General features: G+C 47.3%; 1 protein-coding gene across 2 annotated transcripts; it reads right to left on the bottom strand.

Moving 5' to 3' along the window:
- Positions 1 to 3,126: 3,126 nt before the first annotated feature.
- On the bottom strand, positions 3,127 to 5,395 carry LOC133916123 (premnaspirodiene oxygenase-like). Of its 2 annotated transcripts, none has more exons than XM_062359643.1 (4): positions 5,338 to 5,395; positions 4,760 to 5,228; positions 4,039 to 4,479; positions 3,127 to 3,950 (listed from the first exon to the last, which is right to left on the bottom strand). In XM_062359643.1, the coding sequence occupies exons 2-4, from the start codon at positions 5,216 to 5,218 to the stop codon at positions 3,321 to 3,323; spliced, it is 1,530 nt and encodes a 509-aa protein (XP_062215627.1). In that variant the 5' UTR covers positions 5,219 to 5,228; positions 5,338 to 5,395; the 3' UTR covers positions 3,127 to 3,320. The 2 variants fall into 2 exon arrangements, with proteins under 2 accessions (XP_062215627.1, XP_062215626.1); XM_062359642.1 differs by having other exon boundaries at positions 4,760 to 5,245; positions 5,338 to 5,372.
- Positions 5,396 to 14,499: the final 9,104 nt, after the last annotated feature.

Here is a 14,499-nt window from a genome sequence, read left to right as displayed (position 1 = left end):
GCCAGCGCAACACGTACATTACGAGCCTCTTTAGCTTTCTCATGATGAATGCCATCAAATTGGGTCCATGCTTCACCATCGGATGCATGTACCATCCTGTCAGGATTGTATTGTTTGCCATTTTTGTGCCATGTCATCTGTTTCGCGGATTCCTCGGTCATGTATAGCCGTTGGATCCTCGGTATGAACGGAAGGTGCCGTAGGATTGTCACGGGAATGTCAAGCTGCCTCTTCTGGCCATCAACAGAATCTACCTCCAGGAACCTAGATGATTTACACTTTGGACAGTACTTTGCTTCCACGTATTCTTTCCTAAATAGGACGCACCCCTTCGGGCAAGCATGTATCTGCTCATACGGCATCTTAAGTGCACGAAGGAGTTTCTGTGACTCGTGCATGCTCTTTGGCAGAAGGTGACCCTCCGGAAGCAGGCTGCCAATAACTGTCAACATACCATCGAAGGCGTCTCGACTCAGGCTATACTGGGACTTTAACGCCATTATGCGTCCAATGGCATCCAGTTGAGAAACCTTTGTCTGGCCATGAAGGGGTTTCTGTGCCGCGGCAAACATGTCGTAGAACGCCTTTGCGGTTGCCTCTGGCTCCTCCTCCGTACGGCCTTCAGCGAACTGTGCCTCGTGATAATCATTTAACATGTTTGCTACCCCGGCATCAGCATCATAATCCTCGACGCGTGGTCTCACCACCTCCTCTCTCATACGATCGGCTTCACCATGGTAGACCCACCGAGTATAGTCTGTCGTAAATCCATTCTTCCAAAGATGTTCCCCCATGACCTTCTTCGTTTGTCTTTTCCTGTTTGCACATTTGCTGCAGGGACAGCAAATTTTACTCGCTCCTTTAGCAGCCACGCCAAATGCCCGTTCCAAGAAAGCATCGGTCTTGTCGATCCATTCATTGGTGACCTGACCCTGACTTGCGCGGCCCGTGTACATCCACTCACGGTCCTCCATCCTCTAACATATATAGCGGCGAGTAATATAAACATCAATTGCATCTACACGACGTTCCTACTATCTAATAGGTGAGGATAGGTCCTAATCCCACGCGAGGATCCGTAGATGAGGTTAGTTTCCATGCTCTACTCCTATTCGAGACAGAATTTCGGCAGTACCTCCCCGCTGTTCTCCAAATACACGTCCTGCTAGGGAGAGTGTGTATCCGGAGAACAACAGGGAGATGATGCCGAAACTCTGTCTCGGATCGGAGCAGACCATGGAAACTAACCCCACCTACGCATCCGCGGGCTGTCCAAAAAACGTGGACAATTCGAAACAGATACGGTTTTAGATATGGAAATATCTGCATATTTCCAACCGTATCTCTTTCGAACGGGAGACGCCTAACTGGGTTACGTGATCTACGACCATGATACGGAAAGAGGGGTTATACCTAGGGTGGCGGTGAAGTCAGGCTAGCGGGGCCGTGGCGGGTCGGTGCAGTGGCGAGGCGACGCGGTGCAGGCAGACCCACAGCGGCAAGGAAGGCGATCGGGGTCGTCGAGGTACTCCGGCGCCGCTCCGACTGGCTCTTCTCTGCAAAAAAAGAAACATAAAACTGTCAATACAAAATTTCGGCAGCACCTCCCCTGCACGGTGAGGTTTCCAAAACCTGCAAGAAAACCAACGGCACGATGGCCGACATGCACATATATATGAACGGCACGATGGCCGACATGCACAAGATTATATCCAACCACATATATATAACAATGTCACAACCACTCCTACGACTACTTAGACTACCACCACCACTACTACCGCAACTACTAGTAATACTACGACGACGACGACGGTATGGCATACCTAGTGGGCGTCGTAGGGCGGCGGTGGTGAAGGGGCCAGGGCGCCGGTGGACAAGGCGACGGCTGGGGAAGCGTCGGGGACGTGGCAACGGCGGCCGGGGCGCCTCCTCCTCCTCCTCCTCCTTCTTCCTCCTTCCTCCTTCTTCCTCCTCCTCCTTCTCTTCCTCCTTCGTCCTCCTCTCCTCCTCCTCCTCTCTTTCTCCTCCTGCTCCGACGGCGCGGCGCTGGGGGCGGCGCGGGCGCGGGAGTGGGCGGCGGCGGCGCTGGCGCGGGCGCCGCGGGCGCGGGCGGCGCTGGCCCGGGGGCGGCTGGCGCGGGCGCGGGCGCGGGCGCAAAACCTTCTCAAATTTTTATCACAGCCTCCACATATGATATCATGACATCTTGACAAGTTTCATGATTTTCGGACTTCGTTTGCTTTTTATACAATTTAAAAACAACTCGACCACAAGTTCGTGGTCATGTTTCGTGAACAAGATGTTCGAAATTTGTGGTCTGTTCCTGGATACGGCCTCACATTATACTAAATAACATGAATATCATTTTTCCATTCATTTTTTTTCATTATTCGAATGACTAGCAGTTATAATTTGAATTATCCAAGAAAATTCAATTAATTGAATTAAATTAAAGAAATATAGAAAAAGTCCGAGAAATGTGCCACATTGGAACATGGAGTACCAGGTATTGTATGAGGACTGCAGAAAAAGTTTGGAGGTCAAAAGTGAAAAAAAAATTAGGGTTTGCCGAGTGTCAAAAAATGACGCTCGGGAAAGGAGCCTCTTTGCCGAGTGCCACGTGTTTGCCGAGTTCTTTCTCTCTGGCTCTCGGCAAATAGGTAGGGTTTGCCGAGTGTCAAAAAATGACACTCGGGAAAGGAGCCTCTTTGCCGAGTGCCAGATGTTTGCCGAGTTCTTTATCTCTGGCACTCGGCAAATATCCTCTTTGCCGAGTTCTTTCTCTGTGGCACTCGGCAAATAGGCTCTTTGCCGAGTGCCAGATGTTTGCCGAGTTCTTTCTCTCTGGCACTCGGCAAACAGCCTCTTTGCCGAGTGCCCGATAAAAAGCATGCGGTAAAGTTTGGGACACTCGGCAAAGAAGCCGTCTCCGGTAGTGTTTGTCATCAGTAAGAATTCTTATAATAATAATTCCCATGTTCAACAGTAGATTTATTTTCCAAATAGTGTCACTTTCTTTTAGAGCAACTTCACACAAGAAGAATTGCTTCTATAATATGGCGACACACGTTACAGATCACTTGAAGTAGTACACGTCACAGAGTAATACGTACGCAAGACACAATACAGATCACTTACAGCGGGCGAGAGAGATGGATGGAAATACGCGTTCATGGACCATGCATGGTACGTAGCCAGCATGCATGGTGGCATGCCACGCAGCTAGCAGCTTATTGGTTGCGAACTTATGCGGTAGACATAGAGACAGAGCCACAGATGTACATGCAGGCACCGTGCGGCTAGCAAAGACGATGTGGCTAGTCGGTGGAGGCGGCGGCCGGGACGAACGGAGTGGCACAAAGAATCAGCGGCGTGCGGCGGCGGACGCCGAGTCCGGGCGCCTCTGCCATGTCGACCTCCTTGACGCCCTCCGGCAGCGACCAGTCGAAGTGGTAGAGCAGCCCGGCGAGCGCGAGCTCCATGCTGGCGAGCCCGTAGTTGAAGCCGGGGCACATCCTCCGGCCGGAGCCGAACGGCAAGAACTCGTAGCTGCTGCCCGTGAAGTCGCGGGCGCCGTCCTCGAACCGCTCCGGCTTGAACTCCTCGGGGTCGTCCCAGTACTTCGGGTCGCGGCCGATGGCCCACGCGTTGATGACAACTCGCGACTTGGCCGGGATCGTGTACCCCTCCAGCTCGCACACGTCGATGCTCTCCCGGGGAACCAGCAGCGGTGCCGGCGGGTGCAGCCGTAGCGCCTCCTTGATAACCAGCTTCAGGTACTGGAGGTTACTCGCCTGCAGATCGCCCTCCGTCACCACCGCCTTCCCCCGGAACGCCTCCCTGATCTGTCCCTGCAGCTTCTTCATCACCGCCGGGTTCCGCACCAACTCCGACATTCCCCACTCCATCGCCGAGCCCGACGTCCCCGTCCCGCCTGCGAACATGTCCTGCGTACGTGAATGTCGTAGTTAATTATTTGCCACGTCGACAATGGCCTACGTGAATAACAGGAGCAACCTAGCTATTGCCTCGTACCAGTATGATGGCCTTGATGATGCTGTTGCTAAGGTGGAAGCCAAATCCGCCCTTCTCCTGCAAGCCGATGAGCACGTCGACGAGGTTCTCCTCGACGTTCTCGGCGCCGCTCTTGATCTTGTCGTCGCGGATGCCCTTGCGCTCTTCGATGATCTCCTCCAGGATGGTGTCCACCGTCTTGTGGATTTCCTTGAGGCTGCGCATCATGCCGGTGAGCTTGGCCAGCAATGTGGTCCACGTCGGGAACAAATCCGGGATGTTGAAGCCGCTCGCAAGGCTGACGACGGCCTTGGTGGCCGCCAGGAACTCCGGTGCGTTCTTCCGCTTCTTCCCGAACGTAGCCCGAGACACGATGCTGTTGGTGATGCTGTGTAACATCACGCTCAGGTTCACCGGCGTCGACGGCCCCGCCGCACGGATCTCCTCCACCCGCAGCATCACCTAAAAACGTCGCAGGTGCAGAGTGCATATCAAAACCTCTGTTCTGTTCTTAAATTCTAACATATTTGCTATTTATAAGTCCGATCCTTTTATTCTTCTTAATTTGTAGTATCAGCTTTTGTGACCAGAATTGTATTATTTGTACGGAGATCAACTGACGTTCATAGTCCGTGACTCCGTGTCAGGAATGGATTACTTTGCCGTACGGCGTACGTAGCACCCGTGCCAGAAATCGTGAAGTTTAGTTCAGCTTCTGTCGGAATATTTCTTCAGTGCTCACCTCGTCCTCCCTGATGTGGCGAAACGAGAGCACGCGCTTGGGGCTGAGGATCTCGGCGGCGCAGAGCTGGCGGAGCTTGCGCCAGTAATCGCCGGAGGGGGCGAAGAGGATGTCGACCCACTCGTACCCGACGATCTCGCCGGCGAGGAGCTTGGGGCGGGTGGCGAAGTTGGTGTCGTGCGTCTTGAGCACCACGCGCGCCGTCTCCTTGGACGAGGCCACCACGAGAGGCGTCTGGCCGAGCCGCAGCATAATGAGCGGGCCGTGCTTCTCCGCGAGGTCCCTCAGCGCGCGGTGCGGCAGCACGTTCACGAGGTGGTGCATGCTGCCGATGACCGGCAGCTCCCAGGGCCCCGGCGGCAGCCGCACCGCCGCCGGCCTCAGGGCCAGCTTAACCAGCTGAAGCAGCGCGACGGCGACCACAGACAGGAGGAGCGACTGGTAGAAGTACTCGTCCATGACTAAATACCTGCAGATAAGTTCAAACTAGTCTCTCCGCTCTCAGATAAATAACGCTTATATATATATACATTAGAAACCTTGATCATTGATGTAGATAAAAATATTAAGAATCTTACTTTTGCTAGCCTTGTGTCGAGCTAGCTAGCTAGCTGATTGCTTACTTGGTGAGTTTGCCACTCTCGGGATTGGGCTTATATAGGGCAAGCGGGGGCAGTGAGGACCCAATGGTCCACTCACGACGGTGATCGTTAGTGTTTTAAACGTGTAGGAAATTTTATGAGTTTTTTATCGAAAGATTCTGATTTATATCGTTTTTCTCTGATCAAACAGTTGGCATGTGTAACTGAGAGGAAGAAGGGAAACACGTAGCACGTAAAAAATAATCTTTCTGTGAGACCGAATCTTATATAATTTTCTTTCCTTAACAAGACCAGTGTTAGCGAAGCTAGGGCCAAAATAATGATAGTGTACAGTGGTAATTTAGTGAAAAATATAGTTTCAAAAGAAAATAATTTTAAGATAATGAAACTACAATTTTCTGGTTTTACATCAGCAAGACCTCTAGGATGTATACAACCATTTTAAAATTTAGATACTTAAATTCATGTGAAGAGAACTCAAACGTAAGTAATTTAGACCTATATCCACAACTTAGCCAGCTGAGTTAGACTCCGTTCCTTCGAAGGAATATTTGGCTCAGTAACAATTAACGTGTGTGGCGCCTAAAGAAACACCATCGTTTTTGGCTAAGGTAATTATGCGTGCGTACGTGCGTGCATGGTAGTAGAAGGATTGCTAGGAAAAAGCTCGTTAAATATTGCTGGCTGAAAAGCTCGCTTTCAAAATTGCCCTGATCACAATACTAGTTTTATTTTCTCCCAAAAGTGAAGTCAGTCAATTTGGAATCATGGCCAAATATACTTTGACTCTTAATGAATAGGCAATGCTCCTGATTTTTTTTAAACCAGCAACTAAACCTATGTTTCATACATGTGGAATCAATTTAGAATATAACAATTCGAAGAAGTAAAATAATATAGCATAATAAAAGAAAAATTTACATACATGATGATTCAATCTAGGTATCCATGTGACGCAGAGATAGATGATGTCGAGGAGATGATCGTCATCGATCATTGGAGGTGTCCAACGTTAATGAGGTGGGTGCGAGCTGATGAGCGGAGGTAAACGCCACCCATCCACGAAGGTGATTAGTGTGTGACTGGAGTTGATGTTGTTGCATATCGATCTGTGTAGGCGCTAGTAGGGACAAGAGATTGTGCATGGATTTTGAAAATAGACTAAGAGAAGGAAAGATAGCACAAATCGTTAGAGATCCTGTCGTAGTTTTGAAAGAGAGGAAGAAATGACACACATTTGATTAACATTGGCCTTTCATTATGTGATGATTAAGGAAAGAAAGAGTGATAGAAGGAAAGAGCTGCAATCGAGGAAGGCGGTCGACGCGTGGAGAGTAGGTTGATTTTTAACTGGCTAATTGATTGTGTCTTTCTATATTATAGGAGATGGGAGGATACGGAGGACCAGTATTGATTATAGATCATTAGATCGTATAAGATGTATGATAGAGATTATTCGGATCTACCACAAGTCGTTTATTATATAGAAATATAGAAGTATAGATAAAAAAGCATTTTGGCTTGATTTAGCTGGGTAATAAATTTGCTTCTAAACTATAAATAAGTTGAAATTCAATCACAATATTCTAATTTTGAACAAAGCTCAAAAGCCCGATAGCCATCTTGCTACTAATGCATGACAGTAAAGGTGTGTTTGGATTGAAGGATTAGGGTGAACAGAATGGAATAGTTCACGAATGGCTCCTCCTTCATGTGTTTGGTTGAGTGAATGAAGAGAAATGATCTCAGATGGAATATTCTATTGAAATTTTGTACCGTTTCGTTTGAAAAAATCGGCTACGGTAGTACAGCAGAACACATCATTATTAGTGGTTCAAAATTGCTATTAGCAGCCGATTTTAAACTGTCACTAATTATTCGGTACTAATAGTTATTGATTATCAGTGTCAGGTTTAAAATCGACACTAAAAACCCTATTAGTACCGATTGGTAGCTCCAACCGGCACTGATAGATAAACTATCAATGCCGATTGATGTCTCCAACCGGTACCGATATATGAACTATAAATGCTGGTTGGTGACTTCAACTGGTACTGATAGTCGGTCCCCGATTCAATATTTTTGAGACCCAAAAAAGCAACAAAAAAATTACGATCAGAGACACCTAACCAGTCATCACATTGCTCGACTGAGCCCAACCATTCGCTAGTCACATGATTTTTGCTCGTATGCGGCAATTAGGATTCAAACTCATGACCTCACAGCAGGTGCGCGCGCAACCCCTCTAACCATTTTAGCTCTCGTTTATTCGTGAGTATACAAAATCAATCATTTTGATATCTTTTGATCGAATATTCAAACGGCTATTTGGATATCTAAATGATCTTAAATGAAAAAGTTATCAACTATAAAGTTGTACATCTCATCGAGTACTATAATGTTCATATAAAGTTTGTCTTTATCTATGTGATGACCCAAAGTCATTAATCAGGTTATTAAGTATTAATGAGCATCATTAGCATCATGTTTATTATTTTGAGCAAGTTTTGGCATGCAATTAAATTAAACATAAATTGTTAAAATTAATGTTAATTGGTGCATTGTGAAGCATCTCACAAAGATGCTATGAAACATAGGGCTACAAATAATTTTAGAAATTATTCCATGCCATGTGTAGAATATAAATGAATTTTCCGAAATTTTTGGGAATTACTTTGAGGGCATAAAAATTACCACAAGTTAGAAAAGTTTGCATCTTTGGACAATTTTTATTCAAAATTGGCGCATGCCTTTTTGGTAACACAAGTTAAAATGGGTTGCACAAGAATTATAATTCCACACAAAAATTGTCCCATAATTTTTGGGGTCGTGAAAGATCTCCAGTTGGATCAGCAAAGAGGTGTGGATATTTTGTTTCGGTTGGTACTATGCATGGTGGCCCACCCATCATTCCCCTCGCCCTCATTGCCTCTCTGCTCTCTGCCTCTCACTGTCGGTTTTGTGGACTTTGGAGGCCGGCCACCCATGACATCGGCGCAACCTTTGTTGACTCCGAGCACGTGGCCATCGTCCTGATCCCCTCCTCTCCCTGCCCCTCTGCCCCCCCTCTCTCTCTCTATCTCTCACTCTTGCCTCTCCCCGTCGAGCAAGCAGAGCAGAGTGCGAGCTCAGAGCCACACATGCCACCAACCCAAATTCGTCGAGCTAAGATTGAATCCGCCCAGGCCAAGCTCCTCTGAGCACTGAAGGGTGGCGCCAGGGCTTCCACCGAGCCCTCACCGGTCGATTTGGCGCATTTCCGTTGAATTTGGAGGTCGAGCCGTCGTCTTCTTTGTCTCCGACGGTTTCACTTTGCACCTCACCGCCGAGTCGCCGAACCACTGCCCCTCTGGCCCAACCAAACCCATAGTGAGCTTCCCAATGACCCCGTAAGGCTTTTGCACTCGCTCATTTTGCGCCATCCCATCGCCAGTGCGTGGTTTCACGTGAGCCGCCCACCGCTGTCGCCCTGTGCTCATCGCCGGTCGAGCTGCAGCTGGGCTCATCAGCCGAGAGGCGCGTCGTTATATCCGCCTGCTCATGTAGGAGCTAAAGGGGTCCTCAACTGGCTCGTTTTCGATGTCGGCGTGCTTGAACCGTGCCGTCGCCGCTTGCCGCTGTTGATCGCCTTCCATTCATCACCGGCGTCCACGTGTGCCACCACTGTGTTCGCGTGCATGTGCTAGACCTCGTGCTACCCTCGGCTAGCCGGAGTTCGTCGCTGGTGAACCGCGCCAGCGCTGCCAGCCATGGCCGGCCTGGATGCGGGTCGATTTTGACCCATGTCAAACCCGTCGGGCCCGCGGTCAGCCCCTGTGGCTAGAAGGCCACCAGTGCAAAAAGGAGTTTTGCATTTTAGTATTCAGAAAAAAATCAGAAATTGCTACATGGAGTTATTGTTGCACTAATCATTCGGCTAGAAATTTGTAAAATGCTTAGAAAAATAAATATGGCTCCAAAAATAGTGAAACCAATTTTGTTGGCTTTTTGTTAGCATACTCTACACATTAAAAATGCTAGGATCTGTGAATATGTAATGCAATTTCTATGACTAATGAAAATGTGTTCAAGCTTAGGTAATTCATAATTAAATATTGGTAACTCCAAAATTGATGAAATCAATTTTGTAAATCTTAGTGATTGATTCCCTGCTCATTAAAAATAATCACCCTCAGGTTAAGTAAATGATTTTCTAATTAGATCTAAGCTTTGTATTAAGCTTAATTAATCCAGAAAATGATTAAATACTCAACATTAATCCAAATTAGGAAATCTTTGAGGCCTTAAAACTCATGAACTAAAAACATTGCATCTCCACTTTGTCATGCAATGTGGAGCATCCGTCATTGCATGTCGTTCATCCTCAGCATTGCATGCGTTCTTCATTAGTGAACGAAGGTCCGGAGCGTGACGTGAGCGCGATCGAGGACAATACCAACCTTCTGCATTTCTGTGAGTTCTGTGCGGGAAGTGTCAGGCAAACCACGGAGCAGCAAGGCAAGCATCTAAGCATACTGCACCCTTTGTTCAAATTAAATCGAGTCTAAATTGATAAATTATGCTTTATTTATGTTTGCATGTGTTGAGTCCAGTGTTGGGCTGATATGGGTAGAACCTATATTGATGCATTATCTCTACCTTGACTTATTGATGAAGCCTTATCCTTACAGCCTTGATGATATAGTTGGTGGCTAGCTTCAAGGTTTATTCGAAATGCTTAGCAATGCTTAGGTCCTCAGTAGAAGTCGAGCGATGGTGCTACCATTGTTCGCGAGCCTGGGGCTTAACCACTGTTCATAGATACAAAAATGAGGTTGAGAAGTGAGATTGAGGCGAGATGTGGGCAGTGTTAGGGGTATCTTCTGCTCAGGAGGAGTCCTCTGGGTAGTTCGGAAGAGGAGCCCGGATGCCACAGGCCGCTTGCATCATTTTAAGGCCGTTCGTTGGTGCAGTTTGCTCTAGCACTTTCCGTACTCACCACATGCTGATCTAATGATAAGGTAAGCCGATTATCATATGTCGTGCTGACACTTGCCTTGCAGCTCTATGACGTGTAAGAGAAAAAGAAAAGGAGAAGCAAGGTGGTGGTGAGCCGGAGGTGTCCGGGATATGCTCGCGGTAACCCCGGTGCCATAGGAGCATTGCAAGTGGGTGGTTCCAGGTATGAGAAAGATTGACACGAGTACCCCCTTATGTGTACTTTCATGAGTAGCACAAGTCGAATGGTCCTCGAGTCGTGTGTGTAAAGTTGTACCCCCCTGCAGGGTGTAAGAACAATTCAAATTACCGCGCTCTCGGTCATGAGCATGCTTATGTTCATTTGCATCGGTCGTAGAGTTTACGAATGTGGGATAAAGTTATGGTATGATGGAAATGGTTGGCAGATATTTTATGAGATACTATGGTTCATATACATACATGTTCAAGTTGTAGATTGCAGGGTAGAAAGGTCTTTTTTAGTTAAGTGTAGGTGCTCACACCTATGTGTCTAGGTTGCTTATCACATATGTTTTACTTGACCTTATGGCCTACTCTTGCTAACAGCTCAATGCATAATCCTTAGAGTCAAGTTATGTATATGTACTCTATATGGTTTAAATCTTGTGAGTACCTTCATACTCATGCCTACGCTTTCAGGTTCTGCTGGTGAGGGTGAGATGGTGTTTGGCTACTTTATGCCTGCCGATGCAGGTGGTGGGCAAGAGTAGTGCATCCTACTCTGGTGAGGCGTAGCTTTTGGGGTGGAGCCTAAGGGCATATGACTCCACTCCCTTTTTGTTGTTGTTAAGGTTTTAATCTTCTGCTGCGTAGTTTCTCTTTGTGTAAACTATTGCAAATTGTTGCATGCTTAAGAACTTGTAATATAACTTTAATTACTCGCTCTTTCTTAAGCAATGTTGTGATGTACATGTTGGAAAGGCATGTATTTCGATATTGGGCACAAAACACGTGCCGGGACTACCGGGATAGTATTTTGGTTAATCATTGAGGTTATGATTATGAATAATGATCCTCCTGATGATTAATTAGAATACTGTTTGGACGATTTCTCACAGCATGGTATCAGAGCTTGGTTTAATGAAGTAGCCTAAAACACATAAGACGTTGTTTAGTAAGTATGTCAACATCACTAAGTAACTCACTAAAGTTTTGTTAGTGCCTCCTTTGCTAATATGTATAAACTTGCTATATTATACCCCTAAGTATAAAGCGTGAATATAAGTGACGTTTAAGTTATTTGTTTTCGTATTATGATGCATTTATGATTTACGTTGCATCGACAAAAAGGGCAAGGAACGCACCCTGATGTTGGTAAATATCAGGGGCTCAACCAGTGCAAGGTAGGGGCCTGGTATATTCCATACGACGATGGTACAGAAACTGAATATGTTAGCAGTAGTGTATTAATATCCACCATACAATGGTAGGTATGGTCATCTACCCATGTGACGATTACATGGGGTGTCCCGTAAGGCGATTGTACGAGAAGTGCATACGTTGACAGCAATGTATGAATTGCGGCTTGTGCGGCAAGATGCACTAGCACCGTTCGTGCTACTTATTCTTTCTGGCGCAAAGGGTGATGATTGGTTATATAAATTCCTATGATATTGATGTTTCTTGCGGAGAGACGCGCTCGAGAAAAAAAAAAGGTAGATAGGAGTCGAGCATGCATTCATTTTTTCCTATCGGTCATATGCATACATGTTTCCACATATAAGGTATTAAGGTTCCAAGCAAATGATATCTGGCGAATGCTTTTATGCTGTGTCGGAGTTTGACTTTCCCCTCTTTGTCTTATCTTTGCAATAGGATGAGAACCGGCCATAGTCTCAGAGATCTTCCTGAGGGTTCTAATGAGAACAACCCTCCGCTGACTCCACCGCCGAGCATGGCGGATGTGCTTATGCAAATTGAACAAAACCGTCAAGCTCAGACGGCACTCGTCGAAGCTCTTGTGCGTAACACGGCCCCTCAAGGAAGAGGTGGAGCCGGACGCCGGGATGACTTCTCGGATTTTCTTAGGACTCAGCCACCCACCTTCATGTGTATTGAGGATCCTCTCGATGCAGACCATTGGCCTAGGACTATCGAGTAGAAGCTCGCTCTCCTCAGATGTGAAGACCACGAGAAGGCGCTTTTCACCGCCCATCAACGTCAGGGTGCGACGGGTGCGTGGTGGTCCAACTATTTGGCCATGCACCCTGCCAACCACTGGATGTCTTGGGCAGAGTTTCGCCAGGCATTCCGTGATTATCATATTCCCAAGGGGATAATGGAAATCAAGAAGCGGGAGTTCCTGGATCTTCAACAATGGGGCAGATCTGTTATGGAGTACATGCAGGTGTTCAACCACCTTGCACAATATGCGCCAGATGAGGTCAACACTGACGAGTGAAATCAATACCACTTTGTGAATGGCCTCTCTCCTAAGATGCAAGATCGCTTGTCGGCTCATGAGTTCACTAACTTCAACAGGTTGGTGAGCACCTCCCTCACCATTGAGTTAAAGATGAAGGGCCATCAAGAGGAGAAGAAACACAAGAGGGTTTCGTAACCTTCCGTGGGCGGGACCTCTCAACATGCCCGCACGGAGAGTCAACCTCCACCATCTCACATGTCGGCCTCGACCACTCCACGACCGATGTGGATAGTACGGCGCCCGTCTCCCTCCGCTCCACAAGGACAACCTCCAAGACCCACAGGATCCCAAGTGAGTGTGACAGGTGGCCCCGGCGGCTTGTGCTACAACTGTGGGCGCGTCGGGCACTATGCATGTGATTGCCCTTACCCCAAGCCAGGAGCTGTGGCGACTGCTCCAAGGCCACCACCCACTCAGTCTACTCCGCAAGCCTCCTAGGCTACACACGTCCCCAAGCGTGGCCGAGTGCGCCACGTCACCAGCGAAGGGGCTTAGGAGGACGACAACGTGCTAGTTGATACACTACTTGTGAATTCTCATCCCATAGTTGTTCTTTTCGATTCTGGTACATCCCATTCATTCATCAAGGAGGGTTATGCTTTAAGACACAATATAGTTATCGAGACTCTGCCTTCTGCCTACCATATCGATACACCCAGGACTAAGTTAATAACCAATCGGGTTGTTCCTAAGGCCAAGATTCTCATTGAGGGAGTTCAGTTTTCTGCAAATTTGATATTGCTGGATACTAGAGGAATGGACACAATTTTAGGAATGAATTGGTTAGTCCAATATAGTGCTCGACTCGATTGTGCCAAAAGAGTGGTTTCTCTCAAAAGTCCAAGGGGTGGACGGGTTCCTCTTCACCTTGGAGATGGAGGTCTCCACCTATATGCTCTAAAGGTTGCCACAGCCACGGATCTCGTGAATATTCCTATGGTTTGTGAATTTTTTGATGTCTTCCCAGAAGAGCTGCCATCAATGTCACCCGACAGAGCAGTAGAATTCTATATTTATCTTGTACCCGGAACGGCCCCAATTTCGAAGAGGTCATATAAGATGCCGCCAAATGAGTTAGCGGAATTGAAGAAGCAAATTCAGGAGTTGCTTGCGAAGGGCTTCATTCGTTCGAGCTCCTCACCCTGGGGATGCCTGGCGCTCTTTGTCAAGAAGAAGGATGGCACTCTGTGGATGTGTGTTGATTACCGTCCTTTGAATGAGGTCATTGTCAAGAACAAGTATCCACTTCCCAGGATCGATATTCTATTCGATCAGTTGACTGGTGCCAGGGTCTTCTCTAAGATTGGCTTGAGATTGGGCTACCACCAAATCAAAGTCCGACTGGAGGATATTCCAAAGACGGCTTTCTCTAGCCGTTACGGTCTTTATAGTTCACTGTCATGTCCTTCGGCTTGACTAATGCACCGGTGTTCTTCATGTACTTGATGAACACAGTCTTCATGGAGGAACTCAACAAGTTTGTCGTACTTTTCATCGATGATATTCTTATCTACTCTAAGACTGAAGAGGAACATTATGAGCACCTCCGTGTCGTTCTTGGCTGACTTAGAGATCACCAACTCTATGCTAAGTTCAGTAAATGTGAGTTCTGGCTCAAGGAGGTCGCCTTTTTACGGCATGTTCTATCCGAGAACGGTGTTGCTGTTGGCCCGAGCAAGATGCAAGATGTACTCAATTGGGTTCAGCCCAAGAAT

This window comes from Phragmites australis, chromosome 4, assembly GCF_958298935.1.
Source record: "Phragmites australis chromosome 4, lpPhrAust1.1, whole genome shotgun sequence".
Classification (NCBI taxonomy): Eukaryota; Viridiplantae; Streptophyta; class Magnoliopsida; order Poales; family Poaceae; genus Phragmites; species Phragmites australis.
Note: the sequence above shows the minus strand (reverse complement) of the source record. Positions and strands in the feature narration are given on the sequence as shown.